The sequence below is a fragment of the Branchiostoma lanceolatum genome, chromosome 2 (assembly GCF_035083965.1).
Source record: "Branchiostoma lanceolatum isolate klBraLanc5 chromosome 2, klBraLanc5.hap2, whole genome shotgun sequence".
Classification (NCBI taxonomy): Eukaryota; Metazoa; Chordata; class Leptocardii; order Amphioxiformes; family Branchiostomatidae; genus Branchiostoma; species Branchiostoma lanceolatum.
The window spans coordinates 24,897,553-24,917,247 of record NC_089723.1 but is presented as its reverse complement, the minus strand read 5'-3'; the positions used below and the strand labels follow the sequence as shown (position 1 = coordinate 24,917,247).

At 39.2% G+C, this 19,695-nt stretch overlaps 1 protein-coding gene and 1 long non-coding RNA gene across 12 annotated transcripts in view; both read left to right on the top strand.

Moving 5' to 3' along the window:
• Nucleotides 1–18,213, top strand: part of LOC136428144 (centrosome and spindle pole associated protein 1-like) — a 29,427-nt gene extending 11,214 nt beyond the window's left edge. For 7 of the 11 annotated variants that reach the window (XM_066417450.1, XM_066417455.1, XM_066417454.1 and 4 more), the window contains 16 exons: nucleotides 407–514; nucleotides 1,258–1,373; nucleotides 1,815–1,964; nucleotides 2,328–2,477; nucleotides 2,743–2,826; nucleotides 3,088–3,145; nucleotides 3,530–3,580; nucleotides 3,989–4,144; nucleotides 4,640–4,734; nucleotides 5,812–5,852; nucleotides 6,102–6,241; nucleotides 6,808–6,936; nucleotides 7,705–7,812; nucleotides 9,177–9,310; nucleotides 9,624–9,786; nucleotides 16,360–18,213. In XM_066417450.1, coding sequence (XP_066273547.1) covers nucleotides 407–514; nucleotides 1,258–1,373; nucleotides 1,815–1,964; nucleotides 2,328–2,477; nucleotides 2,743–2,826; nucleotides 3,088–3,145; nucleotides 3,530–3,580; nucleotides 3,989–4,144; nucleotides 4,640–4,734; nucleotides 5,812–5,852; nucleotides 6,102–6,241; nucleotides 6,808–6,936; nucleotides 7,705–7,812; nucleotides 9,177–9,310; nucleotides 9,624–9,786; nucleotides 16,360–16,511 — 1,835 coding nt within the window. In that variant the 3' untranslated portion in view covers nucleotides 16,512–18,213. The remainder of the gene's footprint in view (nucleotides 1–406; nucleotides 515–1,257; nucleotides 1,374–1,814; nucleotides 1,965–2,327; nucleotides 2,478–2,742; nucleotides 2,827–3,087; nucleotides 3,146–3,529; nucleotides 3,581–3,988; nucleotides 4,145–4,639; nucleotides 4,735–5,811; nucleotides 5,853–6,101; nucleotides 6,242–6,807; nucleotides 6,937–7,704; nucleotides 7,813–9,176; nucleotides 9,311–9,623; nucleotides 9,787–16,359) is intronic. The other 4 variants (XM_066417453.1, XM_066417456.1, XM_066417457.1 and 1 more) reach the window with 4 other exon arrangements.
• LOC136428146 (uncharacterized) lies at nucleotides 9,793–14,596 on the top strand. The gene is made up of 2 exons (XR_010754582.1): nucleotides 9,793–12,908; nucleotides 14,107–14,596. It is a non-coding gene; the product is annotated as an uncharacterized lncRNA (long non-coding RNA).
• Nucleotides 18,214–19,695: the final 1,482 nt, after the last annotated feature.

Sequence of the window (19,695 nt, the reverse complement as noted above, 5' to 3'; positions counted from 1 at the left end):
CTTGAAAATCTATTTGTCTACTTTGCCATGTGATCAAAAAAACGTCCCTGTATAGTATATAAAACGTCCTTCATGGAAAAAGAAAATAACTAATAAGAACACATCAAATTGTAGATAAAAAAAATTAGTAGTTACTTGAAAAGGCATGGGATTTTTGTTATAGCTTTTGAATTTTGACATTAACTGGCACATTAAAAAACAAATGCCTTTTCTGAGGAATGATGATAATCAAAAGCATGTCTCATATTTTTTATAAGCATGTCCCAGGTGTATTGCCTAAGCACTGCTTGTGTGTACTATGATCATATTCAGCTTCCAAATCTGTCTGTATGACCATGCTATTCCCCATCCTTTTCTGTACGTAAACAATTTTCTTGCAACTTCCACGCACGCATCTTGGCAATAGACCCCGATGCCATTACCCAGTTCCTGGCCAATCATAATCAGAATGTGGGTAACAGGACTCAGTACCCAGGACATGATGGCGGCAGTGGCAGCAACAATACCTCGGAAGGTTGGGGGAACAGCATTTCAGTGTGTCGGTGTGCAATATAACCAGAGATACAGATTTAATGACTGGAGATGTTGAGTTCTCTGTAAATGTTGTATCAGGATATGGTAGTGCAAATTGTTCGGGCTGCATTGTATAACTTAATTGCAAATGATACCTTTCTACTTGTTGATGTTGTGAAATTATTCATGTTACTACAAGGTAACCTAAATACACTAAATTAGTACAGAGTATGATATCTCCAGTCAATTAACCCTGGCCATGTCTTTGACAATGGCCATGCTTAATATAACAATGGGTGCACGGTAGCACTGTCCTGTCAGCTGTTGTGTCGCTCAGGAGCATGCACACTAACACAGCAGCACCCTTTTTCTTTTAATCATTTAACAACATTTCTTTCTTTCTCCCCTTTCATTGGGTACTAGCTACTTTAGAATTGATTAGTTAGAACATCTGAAACTATGTTTTGGGATAGAAATAAGGGATCAAAAGTGCAGTATACAATGTATTTCTTGGTCAATATGTACATTGATAAAGTCATAATAAGTCTCATCCAAATGTTTCTAAGATTTCAACCCTTATACTTTCATTTCTGCATGGATCCCATTTAACACAAAAGCAAAGAAGCAGCAACAAAAAAATGTACTGAATTAATATTTGAGAGAAAGTAAAGTCTGGTGTTCTTTCTTGAACAGTGTATTTAACATGAACTATTATTTAACTTGTTCCACCTATTCCTCCCCTAGCCCTCAACATGTACACATACAAGTCACCGTTTGCCCGCAAGAACAAGGTGTTTGAAGATGAAGACAACGAACAGAAAAATCAGAGGGATGAGTACCAATCAGAACTTCAGAGACAGGTGAGGGACATAGATACATGTATCTATTGTGAGCATTCCCTAGCGGTTTAACATGAATAGCAGGGCATCATAGTAGACCATGTACAATGTACAGCTGAAGTCTACCATTCCTACAATGTGTCACGTATAAAGGTGCGATCACTCCTGACAATGATGTTGAAGAATGAATATTGAATATGAACCTTTGAAGTACTTCTAAGTTGATTATATTTCTGACTACAGGCAAACCTGTACAGATGACTACCTCTACATATATAAGAACCATCCATGGCCAATTTGACCCCTTTTTGGTAGTCCCTTTGGAAGTTTTTTTCTATTGACACAAATATCAAGAATCCAGTCTGTCAAGACCAGATTTCATTGGTCCCCTAACTGGTCTTGTTGGGCAGTTTTGACTAGTTCCATTTCCGGCTCTTGATTGACAAGTTCATTCTCCCCCAGGTTGAAGAGAAGAAGCGTAGGCAGGAAGAAGAGAAGAGGAAGCAGAAGGAAGAAGAGGATAGGGAAGAGCGCCGCTTAGCTGAACAGCGGGAGAGGATGCAGCAGGAATATGAGGCAGAACAGAGGAAACAGAGAGACAAAGAGGAAGAGGTAGGAAAGAGATGGACATGATACACTTCAGACCTTTCACATAAGGGCTTTTCCATTTTTGGTTTGAAGATCAAGGACTTTCAATTCAGTTACCATCTACCTATGCCTTGAATTTTTAATTCATCTCCTGACTCCACTACATTTCCTTGTGAATTTTTCTTCTTCTGAAGGTCTCTCGGAAGGTTTTATCCCTTTCCCTATATTCTAACCTGTACCCGACACTTCTTGTCCCGAAAGGTCACCATAGCAAAATGAAGCCCTTGCAGCATTAAAATGAAGCCCTAAAAAAAAATACTGTAACAGTTACAGTAGTGAATGATATTAACAAGCTGATATGTGTTTGTTTGTACCTTGCCCTGGTAGGTGAAGAGAAAGAATGAGGAGTTGAAGCAGCTGGCGGAGGAGAGAAGACAGGAGGTTGAGAGGAAGAAGAGGGAGGAGGATGAGAAACACGACCAGGAGAGAAGACGACAGCTGGATGAGGAGGACAGGAGGAGGAGGGAGGAGCAACAGGTGAGAAATGTTATTTTATATGGCTCATAAGTATCCAAGAGATGTTGGAAATTTTTGGACATCAACAGGCAGAGAACTTGTCATCGTGGGAATGCATTGAGAGGGAACAGTCAATTTTCAATCAGATGGTTCAGGAACATAACATTGACAAGTTTGTAAGCTGAATAACTAATTCAATCAATAGCAAGGCATTAACACTGTCATTCTTGCTGCCTTTATTGTTTCCTTTTTCTGGTTAATCATAAAAGGATTGCCTGTTTTACAGAGACAACGAGTGTCATCTCCACCCATCCCTACTCTGAGGAAGAATGAAGAAGAAATCCACCAGCCACCACCAGACTCCTACAGGGTACAGATCACACACCTTGATTCTGAACTGTTTATTTTTACCATAAATGTACAGTGTGCAGTACAGCACTTAGTCTATCTCTTGGCACAGTTGCATGGACATACCGCATTTGAGCTTTTGATTGACCTTCATTCCAACATTTTGCTCATTCCGTAAAAGGAAAACAGAATTGATATATACAGCCAGAAATAGGCATACAAACCTGAGTCATTGGTTGTGTAGTTTTGGTAACCTGTCTGTTTTGTTATTTGTTGACATCAGGAGAGACCGCCCCCCTCCCCACCTGTACCCGCTGTCAGAACCAGGGAGAGAGCACCAGGTCAGTTGGAATTTATTTCTAAACGTTTGTTCAGGATGAAACTACATATTGTACACAATGTCGTCAAAAACAACACACCTTATTTTATCCAATAATGTCACATACATGTGTACATAATAGTTGAAAATTTGGTTTTGATAAGTTATTGCAATCAAAGTATCCTAGATAGAATCCTGAAGTGGTGGACTCTTGATGAAAGGTGAATGGAGTTACTAGTAGATATTGTGACTGTGCAAGAAGCAGTTGTAGGTGATTTTGCAGTTGATGTTGTCACAGATGCCTCCTATCAACAATAGATGGTATTGCACTTTTGCAGTCTTTATGTCACTTTATGCGAAATAGTGAATTCGACTTTGTGTGATGTATTCCCTGTATTCTCCCAAGCTTACCAAGGACCAGCCAAGGAGCTTCTGTCCCCAACACCTTCCACTCCTGGTGTGATTTTATAACAGTATTTTTGGGGGTTTACTGTCATTGCATAGTTGTCTCCTTCATGTTACTGTTCACAGTTGCAGTGTGGTTTATGAGTCACGTTTGAAACAATGGCAGAGTAGTCATCATTTCAGCATCAAATGTTTTTGCAAAAATGCCACCTAGCAGTAGTCCTGCAAGCTGTAAGCATGCTGTATGCATTTGATAAGGCATGTAACAAAGTATGCACTACGAATTATGTTGATGTTTGTATCCATAACTTTCACAGTTACATATGGGGTGAGCTTTTTTTGAAGTTGAATATTACTTGTTTCATTGAGATAATGACGTTTTGGATTCCACAATGCCTGTAAATATAAAATTGGTTTGTGAAATGTTACTTAAGCTGAGGTTTATCTCCTTGGTTACAAGCCTACCTGGAGCGAGTCCGTGAGCTCATTATTCCTCCAGATGTATTCAACAATGATACTGATTCTGAAGTTGGAACGGTGACTCCGTCAGTCAATTCCAGGGAATCTTCTGGTATAAAAGGGAGACTGGATAATGGAAGGAGTCGTGTTGTGGACGGCAAGTAGATGACAACAGCTGTTGATCTGACACTATGACTTAATCTGTTCATAAGTCATGATGCTGTTTGGTACACTGGTTGTGAGGAGTTCAGGATACTGGAAGCTAGAATATTCTGTACACTATTTTTTTTTTATTTGAAGTCAGATGTCTCCAAAGGGGGTTTGAGTTTGAGTGTTGCATTCATGTTGCACTTGTAGTGTCACTCATTCCAGTAAGTTGATGTAAGGTCAGTGGGGGTTGGTTCTGGAGCAAAGTGTCAACTTCAAGTTCAACTTGTCTTCATCTTAGAAGCACATGATAAAGGACTTATGTTTGTGCAAAACATTCACTGATACAGAAAATTCTAAAGAAACTTCAAGGGTCAAGTTTTAGTTTTCATTTTCATCACTAACTCTCCCATACACTCTCACACGTTTTTATTTTGACTTCTCCCCTACAGCTGAAATAGAGGGGTCATATGTGCTCATGTGGTGTTGAATTTCTTTCCTGCAGGAAACCCTCATGATGTGATTGACCAGCTATCTGCCATGAGAGCCCAGCTTCAGAGTGAGCAGAGGAGGGTACAGAGTCAACTGGACCATGCTAAGGTAGGAGGTACTTTTGACACACAACACACAACCTTTCCTTTACACACAACAAAAATGTTCACTACTTTTCAAGAGCTTTTGAGTCATTCTCTGTCTCTTCTTCAACTTGTCTTGGAGTTCTCTTGTCACGACAGTTACATACAGGTTTGAGATAGTGAAAGGTAGGAGATACTATGAGATTAAAGTGTACATGCATGTAGTCTTTGTCTTGCAGAGTCACTTATCTATGGCAGTGGAAGATAATACAAATAGAGTGATATTTCCCCAAAGACTTACCTTTGGGAAACTTGTCTGATATTATATTGCTTGAGAGATAGAAATCTAAGTCACTGATTGAAGTGTTGGCACCTCTGCCAGGATAGAAAAGTTGGCAGCTCCATTCTCCCTTTAAAAGTGCACATCTGTTGTGGTATGTTAACTCCATGATGAAACAAAATCTTTTACATGACATTGTGAATATTCAGCTGCAATATTACAAGAAAGGATGAGAAAAAAAAAATTGGTCGAGCAAATTAGATGTATCATGCTTGTTTTTAGATGCAGTCTTTCTTTTGTTACCTTCGGGCAAACTTTTGTTGATTTTTCTCCTTCTCACTCTCTGTCTTGAGTCAGTGGTTACTGTGGCTCATGTCTTCAAAGGTAGGAAATCTTCCACACTATCTTCTTCAGACAGCTTCTGCCAACGTGCAACGTTACAGTATACTTGCCTTTGGCATTTTCCCCCTGCTATTTTACATCTCTCTTTGTTTCATGATTCTAGTTTCCCCTCCCTCCAAACAGTAACAATGTTTCTTTTACCATGTCCATACTTTCATTGAAGATAAATTGTTTGAAACATTTTGTAAGATGATAAGGGTATAGCTTAATATATAGTGTGCTACTGCAGCAGTTACTCAGAAGTGAAATAAAGATAAACAGAGCTATCTGTTTTCATTTTATCAGTATCAATATTCTAACATTAGAATTGATGCAAATCATCAATCACATGTCACTGTTTTATCTTCAAGTTTGTATTCCACACCAATATCTCAGAGGATGGTGAGACTTATCTATTGCAATTTTCTGTGTGTTCTGCAGTTTGACAGTGTGCCAGCACCCAAACCACAGCCACCACCACCGTAAGTTTTCTTTGATTTAATGTTGTAATCCACTGTGATATAGCAGCTGTCTTTATCTTTTCGATTGAAACTTAAAGTTGTAAACAGTTTATGAAGACAGATTTAGTAATATACACTTTCAAAGTTTGTATTTTCAATGCTTGTATCTAGGGCACATGTGTATGATTTGTAATTTTTGTTTTTTAACATTTTGAGTTGGAAATGTTTTGAAAGAAACTAAATGTTGAAGTCATCTTGTTTCATCTGTAGACGTCGAGAGCTTACAGGTGTGGATATCTTTGACATGGCGCGGAACCGAAGCCGTGTTGCTGTCCGTAGGCCGGTCCAGACAGCAGACACCTCCGCTGATCCAAGGAACCTGGAAGACTTCAACGATCTCAAGCACAGAAGTGAGTTGAAAGTTTTAACTAGGGGTGGATACCGGTTCAGCTTGATAAGGTCCAAGTCCAGGTTTAGGTCCAGAGATATAGGTTCAGGTACGGACCTGAACCTGGACTTGATCCTATCTAGTTGACATGTTTTGTTTTATTAAACCAATTAAGCATGGCGAATTAAGACTGACATGCATGACTGTAAAAGTTTCTTGGTGAGAATACTTTTAAGGCAAACCAGTATTTGATATTTGAATGTTGCACTTCTTTTACATTGTATATGCCTTTTCTTCTCATAGGGAGACTCAAAACACTTTTCATGATCAGAAACAAAATAGAAAAATATATTGTACTTTGTTCAGGTTTTTTTTGGACTCAGGTTTTTTGCTTTCAGGTTTTTTGGACTTTGACTTTTTGAATGTTATATAGGTCCAAATCAGGTCCAGTGAACCGGTATCCAACCCTAGTTTTAACTACACACTTTTCCTGCATACTTCTAGCTCTGCCTTATCAAGACAATGTCAACAATGTGCTTTTTTTTATGTAGAAGTAAGACGATTAATTTTGCATTTTCCGCGTCGTAGAAAACACGGTATCCCGACAGGAGTTTCGATCCCGGTACCCCGATGACCCGTACACGGCCCGTGGCCTGGAGGCACAACAGTACGCCATGCTACAGCAACAAGAGGAGAAACTGGGTAAACTCAGGCAGGGTGGGTCTCTCAGTCTACTGTATCAATTCTGTGTTCAAGAAAAAACAGTACATTTAGTCTTTGTCTACTGGTCAGGTGTAACATATCAAATGTACATTGGAGTTACATTTGTTCCTACTAATTGATGTAACAGCTATATTCCTCTATAGCTACAAGTTTAGAAGAGCTATACCTGGATTTTGATTTATATCAGACAATTATTATAAGTTTTTTTTAACAGTTGTAAAGGGATGTGAAGTGAAGATTACATACCGACTGGGCTCTGATTCATTGGCTAATATTACTACAAATTTATTTGGATTGTAACCATACATTCAATACTCGTGGAGCACCTAGCAGCAAATGCTGGTATCGTGCACCACACGTTACACATGCAAAGATATATTCTATACAACAGATAAATGCAATCCAATAAATACAATGTCAACGACAAATTATATGGTAAATATTACTGGACAGCATTGGCTCAGCTGGAAGGGGCAGCAAAGCTGATGTTGATGTTGCAGTGTACGTGTGAAGAGTACATGAGAGTGCCTTATTTATGTTGAGGTTGTGATCTGGTGACCCCATGGGTTGATATACATTGCCATTTGTATCAAATGCACGTTTATGTCTTTAAAACTTGATTCTACATTGTCCCGTTGCGGTTAAATTGAATCATGCAATATGCCTTTTTAACTAATATAGATAGATAAATTCCTGCCCTGGAGGAAAAGATATCCCTGTTTAACACTGTCACCTAGGTAATTTTTTTCTTTTTTTCTGTAGGTGGACTAGCCAGTGAGATGCCCAACATGGGTCCCCGTGACTTGGGTCTGCAGAGGGGGGATGATCTCAGCAGGAAGTCTTTATTGGACTCTGAGAGTGCCTTCATAGGTAAGTCCTATAAACCAGTAAGGAGTATCAGAAAAATCTGCATAGAAACATGGCTCCTTTGTAGGATGTCTTAGATGTAGAAAAAAAACAGAAAAAAAAAAAACATTTGAGGTTTTTGATGCAGTACATGCATGCAGATGAAATTGGTGGCTTCTTGACCAAATTGGTTCATTGGTGGATAGAATATAAGTGATGCACATGCACTGAGAGGAAGTAAAAATTATTTGGAGGGAAGTGGGTGTACAATGTAGATGCACAGCCCAACCCACATGTAGAGCCACAATGTTGCAGGTACATGTGATGTGAAATATTCTGTAAGTGTATAGATTAGTCATCAGACAAATGTAGTTACTGCAGCTGTAGACAGCTGAGGACTTAATAACAAGTGCATCAAGTGCCTTATTATTCATTTTGATTACCTTGGCGTCTTCAGACAATCTTTTAAATTATAACTTAGAATCTACAGTAGAGATTCCTGTATTTGCTATTTGTCACTCTACATTCCATCTTTGTAGCAGGACTCACATAGCCTCAGATGTGGTCTCCTAATTGGCCTTTCCATTTCCAAATTACAACATCTGGGTTCCAGAAAAACCTGGCTATACATACTGCACAGTCCTCATTGCCCTGCCTACACAATTCTGTGCTCAATCAACTGGTAATCATTGACATCCCTGTATGGGTACAGCCGTGAGTTAATAATGTACAGGCCCTGGAAAGGCTGCATTTCTGCTGAGCAGGTAAAGCAAAGAAGAAGTCCCCTAGGTCAAAAGCTTTAGTTCAGCCTAGTACATAATGACTTCAGGTTTATGCATCTCCTGTGCATGCAGGAACTGTCGAAGCACTTCAGAGTCACAGTTTATTGAAGGCCCACTGCACTTGGTTTAAAGCAGCTCTGAGATTTGTGGGCATAAGTGTACTTCTCATGACAATATGCTCACTAAGCTGAGGAATTGTGAATTTACTTCTGCTTGCTAACCTCATAAGTAGCCAATATATTGTTCCTATGCACACATACTTATAAGCATTCATAAGCACGCTGAACCTTTTTCAGTGACTTTTCCATTCGTACCAAATTTGTATTTCCTTCCAATTGAAAATTCTTAAGACTAAAGCAAATTTGTAATTGTAAAAGGTATCAGGACTATTTTTCACACAAATAGATGCTTAATTTCTGGTCCTGATGACACTGTAGTAGATAGTCCTTTCAAACAAAACATAGTGGGCAGTAGACAGTTTGAGGTTGCAAAATTGAAGGCTTTATGGGACATTTGTCATGTGCTAAATGTTGTTTTGTGTGCATTTTCCCTAATAATTTGATTATGATAATCACATTGTGTGGTCATGATTGGACCACTCATAAGATACCAATGGAATCCAATCAAATTCAGATCTGAATGGAGAGGCGACCTTCCCACCTGACATGGTAGATGAACGGAAGGGTCCAACTGCCAGGGAGAGGAGGAGGCAACAGCGCAAGTCACCCTCCCCACATCTGGTAAGTAGAATGTACATGTACCACTGAAGTTGTGCAGAAATTTGCTTAAGTACCGCATCTTAAAGAGTTGCTCGTTATCTAGTTCACTGTGGACAACATGCTCTGTGCAATGTATCTTACCTTGCGGACCAACTTTCAGCATACATATATTGATTTTGTATTTCAGCCATCTTTGTAACTGTGCATGCCAGGCTACATGAAGAAGTGCATTATTTATACTGCCTTGTACATGTAACACAACTTACCCCCAAAACATACAGTTACCATAGCCAAGACTTCAGCAGATGTTTGATGATATTTTGACTTTATCTAGTTGGAGAAAGATGAGCTGAGTTTGGGAGGAGACTCCTACCTGGAGGCACAGCCAGGCCCGTCAGGCACCCAACCTGGCAACTTTGGCTCCCTAACCAGCCTGGATGTCGACAGGGTTGCAGCCAAAAATGAGGAAAGACTACGGAGGCTAAAGACCTTACAAGGTACAAGTTTGAGAGGACCCTATAGGATTTTCCTTGTCTGTGGAAGTTGTGATATGTCCCACCACAAAGTGCATACACTGTAGTTCTATCCCAATTTATTGACTTCGCCAAGAAGTCTATGTTTTGATGCTTGTCTGTGTGTCTGTTAGTGAACAGAATAAGTCGAGAACGCCTGGATGGATTGTTGTCGTATTTGGTGTGTTGATGTGTATGTGGGAAATCTCAAGATGATTAGATTTTGGGCGAAGTACTTTGCATAATTAACGAGAAAAGTGTAAAAATGTGTTATATTGTATGAGTGCCTGTGCTGGGTACCAGCTGGAACGTGTTACTGGTGTAGGGAAAGTGTTACTGGTGTAGTAAGGAGATATTCCCATTGGGCCAGGGGTGTTTGACTGTGAAGGCCTAAAAGATCCTACAAGACTGGCAATGATAAAAAGACATTGCCATGGCGACGGTGGTTGTTGTTTTAATTTTTACTGTACCCTGCTTAGGGCACAGTGATAGGTGGTGCTGTTCATACAGGATTTCTTACGTAAAGGGCTGACGGGTACACACATAGACACGCACACAGACACGCACACACACAGACAGCGACAGTTCCACTAGATTCTACCAGACACACCCCATTGCCAGAACGAACATCGATTTCATCACAACCTGATCATGACAACTGAAAGCAGCCCATGGACCGGGTTCCCACCATACAAAATGACTATTCTACTCTGATAGGACTGCTGTTTACATGAACAACATGTTAAGCCAAATCTACACAAATTTTAACATCATAGTCCACTTGCCAACAGACACAGCATACATGTACACCATGCAACAGCTTGTACACTTATGTTCCCTGAAGTATAGAACTAAGTCCTCTAGAGCGTGAATGGCCAGGGATGTTAGCTAAGGATGGAATGCCAGGATGGAATGCCAGGATGGAATGCCAGGATGGAATCCCAGGATGGAATGCCAGGATGGAATCCCAGGATGGAATGCCAGGATGGAATCCCAGGATGGAATGCCAGGATGGAATTCGAGTCCCACTGGAATACCAGGAACACCAGTCATAAAGGAATTTGCCAGTAATTCCTGGAGCCCTAATGAAATGCCAGCCTGGGAATCTTAATCCAGAAATGTTGTTGTGTAAAAATGTGTCCCATGTGTTCTTGGAAGTGTACAGGATTATATCAGCAAGAAAGTGGCATCTTATCAGCAGGATAATCATCTAGTTCTAGTAGTACTGGCTTGCTAAATTTCCTTGCGACACTGAAATTTTTCATTGATTGATCTGGCTCGGACATGTTCCCAATGTCATGAATGAGGTTAATGCCCTTTATTAATTAATCTGCTTGTATAGGTAACTGAAGCAGCGTGTGCACAATCGATATCAGTACAGAGTTGATGCAGTTATGACCTGTTCCCCGAAGAAAGACATTAAGTCTTACAGTTGTAAGGACCAGCATTAGGGCGTCTAAAAACATTGTAACAGACACACGTTGTTTTAGAAAAGAGCAATATTACTGCAGAGCTGAGGTCTTAAATGGGTCATGTATACATAAGCCTGGCACATCTGGTAGACAGATGTAGCTTCCTGTCTAGGTTATCTTGGAGGAATGTCCCGAGGGAGGCTTTCTGTCTGACTAACATTCCTAACATTCTTATTGTCTTAATATGCCTATGGACACATGCCTGTACAATTCCTAGAATAGTTGCAATCTGCACACAATACTATATCATTTGGCTCGCCCCTGAGGCGTCGCCAAAAACGTGTTGGCTGACACAAATTGGCTTCTCACTGACTTTTAGATCTTGATCTTGTGAAATTGCACTGTTCCCCAAGGCAAGTAGTTACCTTCGCCGAGAAGGTTATGCATAGGGTAGCGTTTGTATGTATAAGAAGACCAGCATAACTCAAGAATGCCTGGATGGGTTGTCTTGATATTTGGTATGTTGGTAGGTCTTGGTGAGACCTGAAAATGATTAGATTTTGGGCCCCCTAGCGGCTTGTTATAGTACTGCAGCGGAAATTCTCATGTTTTGGATATGCTATGGAACCGACTTTTGAGTGGTAGATAGCTCTTTGGAAAGAGAGTAAAAGGTATCGGTTTGGACACCCTAGCGGCATTTTCTGGGACTGCAGGAGCAGGTTTCGCTTCAGACTGTGAAAGGGAATAACTCAAGAAGGGCTTGATGGATGGTCATGCTTTTTGCTAAGTGGATAGCCTGAGTGATGATTTACATGATTTAAAACTTATTATGCAAATCAGTATCTAATTTGCATAACTAATGATGAAAATTGATACATTCTCCAAATTCCATAATAGAACTCTCAAACATGTGACATGGCCAAGAAAGAGAGAAATAGTAATAAATATCAACTATGCAAATGAAGACCTCTTTTGCATAATTAATGAGAAATTCTATAACTCTATAACTTACGTGGTGCTTTGTTTGATTGGATGATAATGATGCAAATCAGATTCTAATTTGCATAATTAATGAGGCAATTTAAAAACCCGCTGTGTTCCATGATATGACTATTCAAATATGCGAATTTGTAACTGAGGAAGAAAGGAATGTTGATAGATAGAAAATATGCAAATGTAGACTAATTTGTATAATTAATGTTAAACTACTATAATTCCATACTAGTTAATGACGGCAATTTCGTACTTGTGGCACTTGGAAGTAGTGTGAATGTGAACACCATTGAACCAAATTATACTAATAAGGAGCTTATTTGCATAATTGATGATAAATGTTAGCATAACCTTCTTTGTTAAGCTCATAGTCATACTTTGGACAACTTATGTTATTTGGGTGAAGACGACCAACTGGTATGATTCATAATTGATGAGAAACACTCCCAATACGTCAGTCATAAAGGTTAAGATCATTTGGCGAAGGTATGAGGTCGTAGAACTCTTGTTTATTTATTCTTTGACTCAGGCCGAAGGCCCATATTAAAAAACAACATGACTTCACCAGAACATGACTATGTGTGTGTAGTTCATGACAGAAACATGACAGGAATTTTATACTTACACTCGGAGTAAACAGCAGCAAGATGTAGGTTAAAACAACTCTGTGCATTCTTCACTTTCACCTTGTTTCATCTTAAGGTGGTCCTGTCGTATTCTTGGCCCTGATAAACAGTGCAGCTGATGACGCGGTTGCTGCAAGGTGGAAATTTGTTGATGATTTAAACCTGATTGAGAGCTACAAGAAAGGCGAAACTCCTAAAATCCAACAAGACTTAGACAATCTCAGCCAATGGTCAGCAAATCACAAAATGTCACTGCATCCCAAGAAATGTAAAGTAATGTTCCTGTACTTTTCGAAAACAGTTCCCCCACCACTACCAACATTATCAATTGACAACCACCCCCTTGTTGAAGTTTAAAACAGCGAAACTCCTGGGCCTACATATCGAATCTAATCTAAAGTGGAATGCCCAAGTTGATCATATGGCAAAAAAGGGAAATCAAAGACTTTTCTTCCTCCGGAGACTGAAATCATCCAAAGTCAGTCAAGAAGACCTCGTCACCATCTATAGAAGCTTCGTGAGACCAACTTGCGAGTACGCAGTGCCCGCCTGGCAGGGAAGCATTACACGTGCACAAAGAGACCGGATTGAAAAAATCCAACGCCGTGCCTGCCGAATCATCCTGGGTACTCAGTACACTAACTACACCGAAGCCTGCAGTCTACTAGACCTCGAACCACTAGATCAACGACGCGACCGACTGTGTACAACATTTGCCCGCAAACTCTTACGCTCACAGACATTCAGAGCATGGTTGCCCCCCCGCCGTGGTGACGTAAGTGCCCGAGAAACTCGATCGAGCAACCAGTTAGTCACCACCAAAACGAGAACAGAACGATACAAAAAAAGCCCCATACCCTATATGGTATCACTGCTCAACACAAAAACAGACTCATCATAGCTCTACCCAACTTGAACAATACTTGATTGACATCCGAACAATGTAGCTTGTTTGTCCACACGCCCTGTCTGATCTGATAGCCAAAAATCATATCAGATGTATGTATAGTCACGAATATGTGAATGATTTTAGTTTAGTTATAAATTTAGATAACAATGATATGTGCAATAATTTTTAATGATAACAGATAATTTTAAAATGAATGTGTTACCGTCTTAGTGTATTGGTTCTGTGTAGTCTAATTGTCGACATTTGTATGTAACACACAGTGCAATTCAGCTGACTATGTATGTTATATACTTGTTGGCTGCGAGACTGTTTATGTTCATGGTGTAAAGTTTGAATTTGAGTAATAAACCAAATCATCATCAAGGGTAGGGGATTATGGTGCATTCTTACAGCATTACAACAGATTGTAATTTGCCTTCTCTTCAACCCATAGTTCTAACCCACCGCCTGTGGATAATGTTAATGTAGCATTTGTTCTCTGATATGTCCTCTTGAACAGCCTGTCACAGTAGATAACATTCGTCCACCTTTTTTTTTGCGTTTCGGCGCATGCGCGCCGGAACGCATTGTCCTGGCTTTTACCTTCAAGGAAGGAAGCTTGGTTCAAGCTTGGTTCAAGCTTGGTTCAACACTGTGTCGCACACAATAAGACCTTATATGGCAATACGTTCCCAAATCCTTGTATAGCCGTTGCCTTATATGGCAAGAGAGCACGAAAAGGCAGGCAGGCTAGATTTGCATGTGACACAGGAGGGCGACCGCATGTAACTGCTACAACTGTTCGGAAATATCATTGCATTGTGGTTTCGGACTTTGATATCCTGAAAAATGACCATATTACATCTATTCCACAAGATTGCAGAAGAAAAAAAATGATTTCGTCAAGAAAACGACCAAAAATCGGCATAAATGATACCATATAGTGAGGTTATAGCATTACGTCCGGAGTGACTAGTTACGTACCGCAGCTTGGCCGATCTGGCAACGCGAAGCACTTCGGACCCAGAAGATCCGGGTTCGTGTCCGTGCATGGATTTTTTTTTCTTTTTAGATATTGAATATCGAAAATATATATTGATATTATATTAATCTATCAATATCATATTTATGAATATCATTTTTTTCATTAATAAATAAAGAAATATTTTATATTTGTTATTTTTAAATATTCATTTACACGGACGTGGAAAGTGGCGCCCCTCGGCACAAAACTATGGGAATTTTCATGAATTTTAGCAAAATTACCCAGGAAAATAAGGAAGAAATGTTGTAAATGCGGAAACCAGAATAATACGGATGAGGTAGCTGTTGATTTGTTTGACATTTGGTAGTCATTTTAGATAGAACCTTAGCTGTTATGAACTTCTATTTCACTTAATTACCATAGTGCTGATGATTCAATGGTGCTTTTTCAAATTTTATGTTTTATTGCGTGCCATGTACATAATTACATTGATAGCTTTTATAATGAGCCTATTATACATTTTACAAATAAGTACAAGTTGTAGGCCAAGACCAGCTTTTTCAAAAGCACTTAAGTTAAGTGACGTAACTTCAAAATTGCTTTCCCCAATCTGCCTTTCTCTATTAAAACAGTACTCATTTCCCAAAATGACAATTTTTCTTATAGACTGAACAGCCCTTGAGTGACTTCCTCTGGCAGATTTTACTTCAAGTAAAGGGAAAAGACAATTCACACTCATAAACGTAGCCGAAACGCCAGCTTTTTTTAAAAGCTCTTGTTTACCTTGATGTTGCTGAAGGTTAAAAACAACCTTATGAATTCTTAAAGAATCACATGACAATTTGAATGAACTTCTTCTCAACTCCTACTCCAAACCCACTGTCTCTGGGTAATCCTTTCAATATATCATTGGTCATGTGCTATCTCATTAAACAGGCTGTCCCAATAGATAACGTTCCTCCACCATTTTTTTACTTGGATGTTGCCGAAGTTTTTCAGCCTGAAGGCAAGTTTTTATTGGACAGGACACTTAATGTATTGCTCCTGGAACAGTTCTCACCTTTGATATTGATTGCTTTTTAGACAGGCATTTGTCTGGCCTTTAAGTAGTACAATATCTTAAGCCTCAGTACTACCATTGGTGTACCTGCGGCGTTATCTGTTACACAGTAGTATCAATGCTGTTGTATGTAAGACTGCAAAGGCTTGGCGCATTAAAGATAAATGAGTGTTCTCATAACAAAGTGATTCAAAGTGTAAAAGCTGCATAACCTCAGTAGGAAATACAAGACCTTGAAATGGTAGCAACAGCCTATCATTTTGCAAAACCTTGAATACCACTGGAACACTGAGTTTTTTTAATAAACCATATTTTGTATCTAAGTTGGGTGTATGTACTCACTGGAAAGAGATACATGTAAGTGTAGTTTACGTCAATTGAGAAGCATCAGTAGAGATGACATTTTAAAATGGGAATGTTCTATGCGGCTATGTTCACGAAGGATAGCATTTGCATGCTAATAGTTACATGTACATTTGTTAGAAATGAATTTGTATTCATTATTGCACAGACAAAAAAAAGTTGATCAGTTTTATAGGTTATATACAGTATCTTCTCTGTACTGTCTGACTGGATTATTGATATCCCATCAGGTGATGACCAGTCTATTGGTGACCCAGACGACATCCTGCAGAGGTTCATGAATCAGCAGAAGCACAACCGGCCGTCCTCCACCACCACACTGGACACAGAGGCCTGGCTCAGGCCTGGCACTGGGAACACATCACTGCTGTCCAAAACATAATTTATATAGCACCACATTCGCATCAGTGGACACAGAGGCACTGGTAATGTGTCACTACTGTCCGAAACATAGCACCACATTTGCATCAGGCCAGGCACTGGCAACACATTACGTATACTACTGTCCAAAACAAAGCAGTACATCATTGAACAGAGAAACCTGGAACATGTCACTGTTAACTTGTTCAAAACTTTGCACCACCTTGAATACAGAGACCTGACGCAGGCTCAGTACCAAGGATTACATGTACATGCACATATACCTCACTGCTGATCGGACCATTGCACCACATGCATGTACTGATATCGTGTACTATACATATGATCAATGGAGTGTTGTCAACCTATTGTTGAAATTAAGAAGTGCCTCTTATTGTACAGAGAAAGTTATGTACTTAGTATATACATAAGTATATTTGTTTCTTAATAGCATTGATGTTGTGAGTTGAACTACTTGTACTGTGCTGTCATCAGATCTAGCATGTACATAATCTACATTTTACTCTCACTTCGCTCATCTGACTCTCTGATACTGTCGATAGGTGTAGCATAAGTGATACATTGTATTCACACAGGAAAACAGTTTAAAACATAATTTTACTACAGGGGACACCTTTGATTAGGTGGAGTTCGTGTAATGTCAGATATTCCCATCTATATTACTCAGTAGTTGAAATAACATTCATGTATCTAGTCAGTGAGAAATCAGTTTAAAAGTTAGCAACGGTTTCTGAATGTATTCAGAATAATAGACTGTCACAGCACTTTGTATGATTTTGCGGTAATTGTAAGACAAAGAAATGTGAATTTATGTCCAGAGATTATATCATAAATCAAAAGCCATATCTATAGGGTGTTGTGATTAATGCTTTTTTCTTTGTTCTTGTACAACTGCATTCAAAAATTGATATGCCTGCAGTGATGTATACCAGGTTATTTGTGAATGTTGACACTGTGTTCATAGACTGTTAACATGTGTGTTATAGTGTAATTACATGGCGTGGTGTTCGTGTTGTAGCATAAAATCTACTTCTGTGTGTACATAGGAAGATATGTATATATTTCACCTACTTCTCAGTAATTCACTGATATAGTATCAAATGGGGACCAGTTGAAGTTAAATAGTAGCTATGATACTGTGTTAGCCAGTGTGGCATTGTAATTAAATCGTCCAAAAGATATGTGTCAGTGTAGCTATACCATTTGCTGTTTATCCTGTAAATCCTATTGCTACAGTACATTTCATTGTAATGTTCACAAACTTCGTCAACTCAATGTGTCTATTCAAGACACATGAGAAATGGGAAACTTATAGAATGTAGGATTGACATCTCATTTCTTTCGTGTTTTTTTTTACAGTTCTAGTGTTTGACATTATCCACATGTTCTGCTGATGTATCAGATTATATGAGGTGCCTTAGTCACAGATCTAGATGCAGCATTCTGTTATTTAACTCCATGTTAGAAGTCCCATTTCTTTACAAAGTGCACTAATTGGAACAAATCTGCATAATTTTATCAAGCTATCTCTTTCCCCAATTACGGTATGGATATGACAGTTTTTTTCAAAAATGTTTGTCTTACGATGTTGGAGAATTGCATATTGTTGTAAATAAATGTTTATTAGATGATTATTTTCCCCTAATATGAATTTGCTCTTCTATCAGCCTTGTCTGACAATAAATGTATTTTGTTCATTTAAACTGTTGAGTTCTATGGTACATGTCTTATTTTTCGTTGGCAGGACAGACATTGTCACTGATTGATATCAGCATAGGTTCCAGGATAGGACACGGCTGCAGACTGAACAAAATTCAACTGCATCCATTTCGTAAAGTTTTGTACGAAAAGTTTTGTTTCATAGGTATTTAAAGTATGGTAGGCTTTCAAAGGAGAAAAATGAGCAGAGCGGGATATGAACTTGCATGGTAGAGCAGCGGCAATATTTCTCCAGCTTGCCAGAAATCTCGGATAGAATATATATTCAAGTGCAAAGTCATGGAACTTTGAGACAACATCAATTTTAGGAACTTAAAGTTCCCAGAAGGAAAAGATAACACGGGTCCTGAATTTTGAACTTCATTGACAATTATCGATGTCGTTACAAAAAGGATTTGCTATCGCAGCTAGAACAAGGACAAGATACCGAAACGGAATTTCCTATCAGAATTATACATAGTGTTTATTACTCGTACTGTAAAAGGTCATGATAGTCAACTTGACTGTCTTTTCTTCACTGCCATGGCAGCTGCAATCATTGGATTAAAAGACCGTGACTCTCATTTCATGCGCTTTTTGTGCCCAACAGTGCGAGAAATACTGTCTGATAAGAAGATTTGATTTTAGCTTGATCGTGTGGACATTTCCAATAACATGTGCCACGCAGGAGCAGGTACAACGTACCGTATTTTCTCATCGACTATTACATGTTTACACATCAGATCGCATAGCAATGTCAATCATCCGAAAAAATTAGAATCGTCACTCGATCTTAACGACTTTGGGGAGCTAAGGTAGCCAAAAAAAATCGAGACATCTTGAAGAAAGAAATCGAACAAGATAAGAACCACAGTGGAATAAAGCATATTGAGGGAATTCATCTGAAATCAGATGTCGTTAATATTGTTCTGTGACTCGTGCGAAGGCCATTGTTTAAGGAGCAGTAAATGTTTGACACATTTCCCGTTCTCACTGTCAGTAGTCATGTTTGCTTTCTGGTAATGTCCGCTCGCTTGTCTTATCCGATTAAATGTAAAGCATCATTAGCTGACTGTGTACAGGGGTGACTCACCGTTAATGGTACTGTTTGTGCGCACTGCCACCTCTCCTGACCCAAATCGACGTCAATTCGTGATAGTACGGCTTCAGTCTACCCTGATGACATATAAGTACATACACAGTCCCAACGCAATGATTCTAATGAGCAGATGGGGAGCTGGAGGATACTTTAATGTTACCTTCGGGTGACAAGCTACTTCGGAGTCGAACAACAATCACTTTTACAAAGACTTTAATCTCAACGTCTTTATACTTGTTTTGAACTTTGGTTCTTATCGTCTTGGTACTCGATTCTTTGACTGTCCCCTTGATAAGTGCTTAAGTGCTTGCCGATATTGCAATGGATTCATTAAAAGTAAAGGCTTTTAGCTTGGCGTTTATTTGGCCAGCCTTCGTCTTAAATGTCG